Consider the following 11,848-nt stretch of genomic DNA (forward strand, 5'->3'; position numbering starts at 1 on the left):
CCCAAGGCTGATCTCCTTCAGAATGGACTGGTTGGATCTCCTTGCAGTCCAAGGGACTCTCAAGAGTCTTCTCCAACACCACAGTTCAAAAGCATCAATTCTTTGGCACTCAGCTTTCTTCACAGTCCAAGTCTCACATACAAACATGACCACTGGAAAAACCATAGCCTTGACTAGATGGACCTTTGTTGGCAAAATAATGTCTCTGCTTTTCAATATGCTGTCTAGGTTGGTCATAACTTTCCTTCCAAGGAGTAAACATCTTTTAATTGCATGGCTGCAGTCACCATCTGCAGTGATTTTGGAGCCCAGAAAAATAAAGTCTGACACTGTTTCCACTGTTTCCCCATCTATTTTCCATGAAGTGATGGGACCAGATGCCATGATCTTCATTTTCTGAATGTTGAGCTTGAAGCCAACTGTGCAGGTCAGGAAGCAACAGTTAGAACTGGACATGGAACAACAGACTGTTTCCAAATAGGAAAAGAAGTACGTCAAGGCTGTATATTGTCACCCTGTTTATTTAACTTCTATGTAGAGTACATCATGAGAAATGCTGGGCTGGAAGAAGCACAAGCTGGGATCAAGATTGCGGGGAGAAATCTCAATAACCTCAGATATGCAGATGACACCACCCTTATGGCAGAAAGTGAAGAGGAACTCAAAAGCCTCTTGATGAAAGAAGAAACATTATTTAGGTTTAATTTTAGAATATATGCTCTTATTTCCAAGTTTAATTAATACAATGTTTACAATAGTTAATTATAAGAAAATGTAGTCCCAAGACATGCTGTGAATCAAACCTATTATTTTGAATATATTTTCCTTTATTCTCTGTCATGTTATTTGTAACTTGTTTATATGCTTCAGATTTAAAAGATTTCTATAAGAACAGCAAAATGTGTTAAATTACATGAATGATTTAAAAAAAAATAAAACCTAGGCTCAAAGCTGACGATGCTTTAACAGTAGCATATGATTAATTTTAGTTCATTATTTAAAGAAAATACTGCAATAGAATTTTCTGTTAATAATTCCAGGTTTAAAGCAAGATAGCAATCAAATACCCCCTTTTATCATTTGTACTTTTTCTTTAACACTCACTTAAGTTGAGACTAACAATATCAATAGCCTTTCCTGCATTTTAAAGGTATACTTTACGGTGATCATGGATTTTAAAATAACTATCCCTGAAATAAATATTATCTGACCTTCTGTGGAATCTGGGCAAGTGCTGATGCGATCATATTAGACTTTTCTTCTGAGAGGTTTTTGATCATTGACCCCAGAGTAAACACCACGACTCCATCTTTTCCAGAGCTTTGAACAAACTCTTCAAACTCCTGTGAAGAAAACAGTCTTTGAAATATAAAAGTTTACAGTTATAATAGATGTCACACTCTTTTTTCAATGTGTCTGAATTATTAGAACAAATATGTACTTTTATTATGTTAACCATTTCAGTGTATAATAGATGACCTGAAATCCTTATTCAGTTCAGTTCAGTTGCTCAGTCATGTCCAGTTCTTTGCAACTGCATGAATTGCAGCACACCAGGCCTCCCTGTTCATCACCAACTCCCGGAGTTCACCCAAACTCATGTCCATCGAGTCGGTGATGCCATCCAGCCATCTCATCCTTATTAGGTGAATTTAAAACTATTGTTACTAAAGGCTCATTTAGTAAAGCATATTTGAGGTATGTGTGTGTCTTTGTGCATGTGTGTTTGTGTTTACAAATTATTGACTGCCTGTTATCTTTTGCCATTTGCTGAGCTCTTTACATGTATCACTTAACTTAGATATATGGTGATTTTATGAGATATGTATACATTTACAGATGGGAAATCTATCTCAGTAAGGTTAAGTAATTTGTCCAAGTCTACACAGCAGTAGCTGGCAGAGCAAATTTCTACCTTTAAGTTAAATAGTTCCGGTGCTGTACTTTATATTTAGCCTTAGATGCTAATAAGATTATCTTTCATTTTTCTGATGAATCACTGTCAGTACAATGATACAGTTTTGGTACATTTATTTTTCTCTGTTTTCTAAATTTCTATTTTCTTTTATTTTGATTATATATATATATTTTTTTAATATAAGTTTCCACATACACAATTAGGAATGAGGTAGCCATGTAACATCTGACAAGTAATGCCGAAATACCTATAAAACATACTCTGAGGATGATAGGAATATATTAGAAATATATAATTTTGAATTAAAAATAAAAACAGTATATTCAATCATACATAAAATAAAAATAAATCTTTTCATCCTGTGTTGAAATACTAGCAAAACTAAGCCAATTAAATAAGATAAAAGAATGTGTGAGGCTTGAAATGGAAACACAGGGAAGAAATTTATATTAAGGGATTTCTTACATGGTTATGGAAGCTGGCAAGTTTAATCTGCAGAACAGCACATTAGGATGGAGACTCAGAGAAGAGCCACTGCTATAGTTTAAGTCTGAAGGCAGCCTACGGGCAGAATTCAGTCTTTTTTTTTCTAGTCACATCTGCAACTAATTGGATGAGGCTTACCCACATAATGAAGAGTAATTTGTTTATTTAGGTCCACATACTTAAAAGTTGATTTCATCTAAAAAGAACTTCTCAGTAACATCTAAAAAATGTTTGTCTAAACAGCTGGGTACCTACCCAGGCAGGTTAACAGATAAAATTAACCATTACACTATGTTTACAGATGATTTGACTTAAGATTTAATGTTATCTTTACGTTCAGTTATAGCATAGTATTAGAAAAGGAAATGGCAATCAACTCCAGTATTCTTGCCTGGAGACTCCCAGGGACAGAGGAGCTGGTGGGCTGCTGTCTATGGGGTCGCATAGAGTTGAAGATGACTTAAGCGACTTAGAAAAAAAAAAAAATAGCATAGAATTTGTAAGATACTAGGAAATATTTTAAAATTTATATATAATACATTTTCATGTGTAATGAATGGATTTTGAACAAGAAAAGAAAATATCGAGGACTACTTCAATCAGATAGTAATACATAATCCAAAATAAAGGCTACTCACCTTCTTACTGTAGTGTATAGTCTAAGAAAATAATGACCATTAAATTCTATGTCTGTTTTCTCTGTTTGGGGATCAAATATTGTTAACAATAAACCAGAAATCATTTTAAGAGATAAATACTCATAGCTGGGTCAGGAAGATCCCCTGGAGAAGGGAATGTCTATTCCACTCCAGTATTCTTACCTGGAAAATTTCATGGACAGAAGAGCCTGTTGGGTTACAGTCCATGGGGTCGCAGAGTTGGATACGACTGAGTGACTAATACTTCACACTTCATTAATGTAGGACAATAATAAACACATTTAATTACCTTAGGTAGGGGCTTTGCAGGCTTGCAGTGCAGTCCTCCAACAAATTCAGTATTAGGTAAGTAAGGTTGAGGAAATTCAAAATCCCAGTAACTTCGAAACAACCACATGTCAGCTTTCCCCATAATCTCACATAGTGTGGTAGGTTTTCCTGAATAAAAATGAAGGATAACAGAGGGAAAGGAATCTGATATGTTAAATGGGAGTTATTTTTTCCACCTAATTTTCTAAGTAAATTCTTAAAGATCAATACTGAGCCTATGCAACCCAACTTAAACCAATTGGCCTTTTCCCCTGAAGAGTACACAATAGTCAGAATATGAAAAAGTAAGCATAGATTTAAGTATGGAACAAAACCAAAAGCCTGTTGCTTTCTCTCTGTCAATGGAATCTTTCCTCTTGAGCTAAGCCTGAACCCATTCATGTGCTTCTACCAAGTACAAGAAACAGGCAGCAATCCTCAGCCTTCTGAGATAGAGTCACACCTTCTTTTCTGGAATTCCAATTCATCTCATCATCATTGCTCCAAAAGCCTCTGATTATATTGAAAAACAACTTGTGCTTTACCCATCTTTTTTCTACTGTTTTCAAGTATGCTATCACAACTAATTACATCCTGAGTACTTTTAATACAATTCTTAAAGTGATTGTCCCCTTTGCTATAGTTAATGAAAGTTCTTATTCTACAAGGTTGTATCCTCATTGGTGAAGATATTGCACTGCATAATAATCTGGTGGTGCAATAGTTTATTTTATAACAAAGCTTACCCAGAGTTTTGGTGTCTTTTTGAAATATGTGCTCCATGTCACTGATAGGAGGAAACCATAGCTATCTGGTTTCTCACCACATGACTTTTTGAATATTCTCCTCGATGTTCTAAGTGTGCTAAAGTTTTGATTAGAAAATATAAGGGATTTCAACCCCTAGGGAGATGCATCTGCATAAGAGATCAAGGCAAATCTCAGTAAATGAGAGGTTTTATTCTGGTAACAACAACATCCAGTTTCATACTCAGCACATATCTTTAGGAAAATGTACATAGGTTTTACTTTGTCATTTATTTTTTTAATTTACTTTTGAGCTAAAATATATTGAAGTTAATTGTTAACTGGGAATATTTCTGTCTAGTAGAAAATATCATCTCCCAAATTACGATTTTATTTCTCTATAGGATATTTTTTGACCATTGTTTTGTCTAACCTAGGACTTTTATTCTAAAATTCCTTTATCCTCTGAAAGGTTTATAAAGAGCTTCTCAATTTTTTGTAATGAATGCTGTCTTTCTTGTTTTTATTTCTCATCAATTATTTGAACATATGGATGACATGTTTTAATGAATAATTTTATAAATTATGTGTTGTATTTTTAAAGTTTGAAAAACATACTTGCAATACATAACATAATGAAGATTTTAAATTCTGAATAGCTAAATTATATCTATATCTTAGAGCACTTAGAGTAAAAGAAATGTGGTTCTTCTATTTATCAAGTTTTTACTCTTCTTCTCAGATTATTGATATAGTCCACCAAAAAAAAAATACTCTAAGTTGCTAATAACTATGGAAGAATCAGGGACAGAGTAATACCCTATCAATAAGGAATCACTCAAAAAGATGTTCCTAAACTGAGTGTCAGATTGCTGGGACCAGAAGTAAACAGACAAGTTCAACCAAGTTGTAGATCAATCAAGGCTTAATCCATGATCAGAAAATGTAATCTAGATGAGATTTTAAGTTATTTTTTTCTTAGTGTTGCCTTTTGTAGCTTGAACTCTCAACATGGATGTGTGATGGTTTCCGCCCACATTTTATGTGGCCATGTCTAGAGATATAAGCACCTGTTTTTGTCACAAAATGCCCAGAAGTTTCAGTGCAACATGTCGACCTTGATTAGGTCATATGACTTTTTTTAACATATTACATATTGCCAGGCAGCAGAGTTCATTAGAAGCACTCATGTTGTTTGTGAGTTGTTGAATAATTTCTCAGAGGAAATATTGAATAGATACTCAAAAAAGGAAGTGGCTATATAAATAAGAGATCATAGCTATAATTTTTTTAACTTTTTAGGAATAAGCACAATTTTTAGTAATGATAGGGTATTAGAGATACATCTGTTAAAATTAGTAACAGGGAAAATAATAAAAATTCATATGAAAATGAAAAAGTTCCAAATGGACAAATCATTCCTGAGAAAGAAAAACAAAGCTGTAGGCATCACACACTCTAATTTTAAAGAATATTATAAAGCTATAGTAATCAAAACAGTACATAGGTTTAAAAACAGTCACCAGGTCCATTAGAACAGAAGCAAAGGCCCAAAGATAAACTGATGCATATACAGTCAACTAGTATTTCACAAGGGAGCCAAAAATATTCAGTGAACTTACTCCACTACAAAATTATATTAAAATGGATAAGGCTTAAATATAAGACCTAAACCCACAAAATTCCCCAAAGAAAACAATGGGAAATAATTCTTGACACTCATCATGGAAGTGAATTTAAATATGACACCTAAAGTATAAGTAACAAAATTAAAAATGAACAAGTGGAAACTACTTACAACTAGAAGTTACTGCACACTGCACAGAAAAAAAAATGATCAACAAAACAAGAAGGCAGCCTATGAATATAGAAAAAAAATATTTGCAAACCATAAGTCTGTGTATGTGTTTTTATTGTTGTTCAGTCACTCACTCATGTATGACCCTTGGTGACACCATCAACTGCAGCATGCCAGGTTTCCCAGTCGTTCACCATCTCCCAGAACTGACTCAAACTCATGTCCACTATATTTGGTTGGTAATGCCATCCAACCATCTCATCTTCTGTGGTTCCCGTTTCCTCCTGCCTTCAATCTTTCCCAGCATCAGGGTCTTTTCTAATGAGTCGGTTTTTCACATTAGGTGGCCAAAGTATTGGAGCTTCAGTTTCAGCATAAATCCTTTCAATAAATATTCAGGATTGATTTCCTTTAGGATTAACCGGTTGAATCTCTTTGCCATCTAAGGGACTCTCAAGAGTCCTCTCCAACACCACAATTCAAAAGCATCAATTCTTCAGCACTCAGCCTCCTTTATGGTCCAACTCTTGCGTCCATACATAACTATTGGAAAAACCATAACTTTGACTATATGCAAATGAGCAGTAGTTTGAACATTCTTTGGCATTGCCTTTCTTTAGGTTTTGAATGAAAACTGACCTTTCCCAGGCTGTGGCCACTGCTGAGTTTTCCAAATTTTCTGGCATATTGAGTGCAGCACTTTCACAGCATCATCTTTTAGAGTTTGAACTAGCTCAACTGGAATTCCATCACCTCCACTAGCTTTGCTCATAGTGATGCTTCCTAAGGCCCACTTGACTTTTCATTCCAGTATGTCTGGCTCTCTGTGAGTGATCACACAGTAGAGGTTATCTAGGTCATGCAGATCTTTTTTGTATAGTTCTTTTGTGTATCCTTGCCGCCTCTTCTTAATATCTTCTGCTTCTGTTAGGTCCATACCATTTCTATCCTTCTTTGTGCCCATCTTTCCATGAAACATTCCCTTGGTATCTCTAATTTTCTTAAAGATATATCTAGCCATTCCCATTCTATTGTTTTCCTCTGTTTCTTTGTATAGATCACTTAGTAGGAGTTTCTTATTGCTCACTTATATTCCTTGGAACTCTGTATTCAGATAGGTATATCTTTCATTTTCTCCTTTGCCTTTTGCTTATCTTTTCTCAGCTAGGTGTTACCATCTAAAATATAAGGAGAACTCATAAAATTCAATAACACAAAAATAAATAATTCCTTAAAAAATTAGCTGAAGACCTGGATAAACAATTTTTGAAGAAAAGATTCAAATAGTTAATAAGAATATGAAATGATGCTCAATGTTACTAGTCACCAAGAAAATTCAAAGCAAAGCTACAAGGAAGTAACATCTCGTACCTGTTATGATGGCAATCATCAAAATGATAAGAGGCAACAAATGTTAGTGAGTAGGTAGCGAAAAGAGACACCTTTACACTGTTAATGCAAATGTAAACCGATATAGCCAATATGGAAAATGTGATGGTGACTCCTCAAAATTTAAAAATAAAGCTAACATATGATCCAAAACGTCCACTTCTGGATATAATATAAAAAAAGAATAAAGCAAAACAAACAAGCAAACAAACAAACAAATGAAAAAACAGATCACTGCACTTTCAGGCTCATTGAAACATTATTTACAATAGCCAAAAACATGGAAACAACTTAGGTGTTTATAAATAGGTGAATGTATAAAGAAAACATGATGACAGATGGAGTGGAATATTATTAAGTCATGAGTAACAAGGAAAACTTGCCATTTGCCTCAACATGGATGAACCTTGAGGATATTATGTTAAGTGAAGTAAGACAGGCAAATATATCACTTATATATGGAATCTAAAGAGAAAACAAAACAAAAACTGAAACAAACAGTAGACACTGAGAAGATTGGTGATTGCCAGATGCTAGGGTTGGGTCATGGTCACAATAGGTAGGTGAAGGTGGTCAAATGGTAGAAAGTTCAAGTTCTAAAGTAAGGAATTAGGGCGTGTAATTTACAGCCTGGTGACTCTAGTCACTAATACTGTATTATATTTGAAAGGTACTAAGAAAATAGGCTTCCCTGGTGGCTCAGAGGTTAAAGCATCTGCCTGCAATGTGGGAGACCTGGGTTCGATCCCTGGGTTGGGAAGATCCCCTGGAGAAGGAAATGGCAACCCAGTCCAGTATTCTTGCCTGGAGAATCCCATGTACGGAGAAGCCTGGTGGGCTACAGTCCACAGGGTTGCAAACAGTCGGACATGACTGAGCGACTTAACTTTCAAGAAAGTAGATATTAAGAGTTCTCAAGTAAAAACCATTTGTATTTATGTGTAGTGATGGATATTATCTAGAGTTATTGTGGTGATTATTTCACAATATGTACAAATATTGTTGTACAACAAAAATCATTTTGTTGTAAACCTCTGTTGAAACAAAATTATTTTAAAGCAGGACAGAAAAATTTTGCATAAAAATTTATCTTCCAGTTGAGGCCCTCCCTGTTTTAGTTGGCAATGTGCTTCTGCATTATACATTAACTAGATCCCCTTAGAAGACACAGGAAAGCTTGCTTACAAAAAAGAAAAATTTTCCTCCTTGCACTAGCAAGGTAACTTCTTAGGAGGTAACATTCCTTCCTTAACCTCTTCAGGGGTCACAATGACCCACTACTCATTTTTTAGGACTACATAAACTGGCAATCAAATGTTGTGATGTATAACCCTTTCTTTCAAAAACTTATATGACAATTCTTTAACTTCTAATGGGCAGAACATTCCTCAGAGATTCCTGACAGATTTTCTCCAAGGTTATAATCCTCAGATTAGATCAGATCAGTCGCTTAGTCATGTCCGACTTTTTGTGACCCCATGAATCGCAGCACGCCAGGCCTCCCTGTCCATCACCAACTCCCAGAGTTCACTCAGACTCACGTCCATCGAGCCATCTCATCCTCTGTCGTCCCCTTCTCCTCCTGCCCCCAATCCCTCCCAGCATCACAGTCTTTTCCAATGAGTCAACTCTTTGCATGAGGTGGTCAAAGTACTGGAGTTTCAGCTTTAGCATCATTCCTTCCAAAGAAATCCCAGGGCTGATAATCCTCAGATTAACTTAAATAAAATTTTCCATTTCTTTCATAGGTTGACTATTGATTAACATTTTTGTCACTAACTGCAACTAATACAATGTTGCATGCTAATAATAACTCAAAAAAATCTATCTGAAAATGAAAGTGAAAGTTGCTCAGTCGTGTCCAACTCTTTGTGACCCCATGGACTATACAGTCCATGGAATTCTCCAGGCCAGAATACTGGAGTGGGTATCCTTTTCCTTCTCCAGGGGATCTCAAAAAATCTAGCTAAGGAAAATATAAGAAAGATTCTGCTTTCTCAAGGTTAATTTACCCCTTATGCAAAACTTCCTTAACATAATCACATAATCACCTTAACATAATAAAAAATAAATTTTTCAAAAGGAAAATAGAAGGGATAAATGGACTTGATAAAATAGAGAAAATTTTTGTGCTCAGGGTCAAAAGTCACTAGTTGACCTCTAATGCAATTTTGAATAGAACAAGAACAAAACACTGAGGTGAGTTTTAAAAAATTAGAAATATGATCCTTCAGAAAAAAAAATCTTCCTGTTTTAACACTTTGGAAGACAATAGAAAATGAAACCAAACTACATTATTTATTTTCTATTTTCATGCTTACAATTGCAAACCTAGCCACCAAGTAACCATTACTTCACAGAACACAAATATACAGCCTTAGAAGGTGCAAGTTAATAAGAAAGAAAGTAGTCTGCATAAGAGCAGAAGTGAAAAACAGAAAACTAATCTAAGGTTAGAGAAATCAAGCACACTGTCCGATTTGGGTTCTCCAGACACTCCAAAATATTATGCATGAGTAGAGAGAATATTCCTTCCTGGATATATTATCAGTATTTAATCATATAACACAAAACCATAAAAAGGCGTTAGTATTTTTAAAATTCAAAACAGTATAGCCACAGAAGCTTGGATCTTCTTCACCTAAAATACCTTTTGTGAGTTTTCATACAGTCAGATAAATATTTACATTTTTCATAGTATATAAGAATACTTACTATATACACATTTCTCTTACCTAAGACCTTGCTGTAATATTCATCCCATTCTGGAAATACATAATATGAATATATCACATCATTCACTGTATACAGTAACCAGTTCTCCAGCCTCTGTATAAAAGTCATGTTGTCTGTCAGTCTTGATGTGATACAAGGAATATATGAAGAAGGCATAGGAAGCCCAGCACACAGTCTTTCAATGACATTACCATAGAAAAGCCGAAAAGTGAATATAAATGGAATATTAAGGAGTTCAGCCACCAATTCCCCACAAAATCTTAAAGGGTCAGCAATACATACATCGAACTTGGCTGCCTGTAGTCTGTTGAGTAATTCCTTGTTAGTGACAGCACTGTCACACACTCTTTTGGTTATTAATAAAAATGTTCTGCCTATGTTTGCCAGTTTTATTTGCATTTCCCACCATGAGAATTTTGACATGTCAAAAGAAGCTTCATAGAGAATGGTATTCATCTCTTCCATGGAAGTTTCTTTAGTTACCGAAAGTTGGAGGATCTCCACATTATAGGGAACCTTGGTATGATCAATCAGAAGACTTGGTGAAGGTATCAAGACAGTTATCTCATGCCCATGATGGTGAAGTTCTTCTAGAATAACTTGTAAATTAATCCAATGACTAAAATCCGCAGGCCATACAAGAACTTTTCCCGTCATTCCAGAGTCAAAAAGACATAGATGCAGCATGAAAAGGATGCAGAAGACTTTCACAGTCTTCATGGCTACTTCTTGCCTAAATTAAATCTGGGCTTAAGTCAAGTACATGAAACTCACAATCCAAAGATCTCTCCTTAACTTTCCTCAGTTCATAGTAGGTTGGGCTGAACTTTGAATTGTGTACTTTGTATTATGGATTAAAATGAAAAACAACTGCTTTGGTCGGGGCGGGGGGGAACTCTATAAACTCAACCCCGCAGTCAAAGGCATCAAATCTTCAACGTTCAGTTTTCATTATAGTCCAGCTCTCACACCCATACATGACTACTGGAAAATCCATAGCTTTGACTAGATGGACCTATGTTGGCAAAGTAATGTCTCTGTTTTTTAATATGCTCTCTAGGTTGGTCATAGCTTTTCTTTCAAGGAGTAAGCATCTTTTAATTTCATGACTGCAGTCACCATCTGCAGTGATCTTGGAGCCCTCAAAAATAAAGTCTGTCTCTGTTTCCATTGTCTCCCCATCTATTTCCCATGAAGTGATGGGACTGGATGCCATGATCTTTGTTTTTTGAATCTTGAGTTTTAAGCCAACTTTTTCACTCTCCTCCTTCACTTTGATCAAGAGGCTCTTCAGTTCCTCTTCACTTATGACCATAAAGGTGGTGTCATCTGCATATCTGAGGTTATTGATATTTCTCTGAGAAATCTTGATTTCATCTTGTCCTTCTTCCAGCCTGGCATTTCACATAAGCAGGGTGACAATATACAACTTTCACATACTCCTTTCCCAATTTGGAGCCCGTCTATTGTTCCATGTCTGGCTGTAACTGTTACTTCTTGACCTGCATACAGATTTCTCAGGAGGCCAGTAAGTTGGTAATGTGGTCTGGTGTTTTCCACAGTTTCTTGTGATCCACAAAGTCAAAGGCTTTGGAGTAGTCGGTAAAGCAGATGTTTTTTGGGAACTCTCCTGCCTTTTATATGATCCAAAAGATGTGAGCAATTTGACCTCTGGTTCCTCTGTGTTTTCTAAATCCATCTTGAACATCAGGAAGCTCTCACTTCATGTAGTATTGAAGCCTCACTCAGAGAATGTTGAGCAATACTTTGCTAGCTTGTGAGCTGAGTGCAGTTGTGTGGTAGATTG

General features: G+C 35.5%; 1 protein-coding gene across 1 annotated transcript in view; it reads right to left on the reverse strand.

Moving 5' to 3' along the window:
* LOC104997410 (UDP-glucuronosyltransferase 2C1-like) overlaps positions 1–10,862 on the reverse strand; it is a 35,078-nt gene extending 24,216 nt beyond the window's left edge. The window contains exons 1-3 of the mRNA XM_010852126.1: positions 10,041–10,862; positions 3,353–3,501; positions 1,212–1,343 (exon numbers count right to left, since the gene is read on the reverse strand). Of these exons, the coding sequence (XP_010850428.1) occupies positions 1,212–1,343; positions 3,353–3,501; positions 10,041–10,761 (1,002 nt within the window). The 5' untranslated portion in view covers positions 10,762–10,862. The remainder of the gene's footprint in view (positions 1–1,211; positions 1,344–3,352; positions 3,502–10,040) is intronic.
* Positions 10,863–11,848: the final 986 nt, after the last annotated feature.

The sequence above is a fragment of the Bison bison genome, unplaced genomic scaffold (assembly GCF_000754665.1).
Source record: "Bison bison bison isolate TAMUID 2011002044 unplaced genomic scaffold, Bison_UMD1.0 scf7180017864308, whole genome shotgun sequence".
NCBI lineage: Eukaryota > Metazoa > Chordata > Mammalia > Artiodactyla > Bovidae > Bison > Bison bison.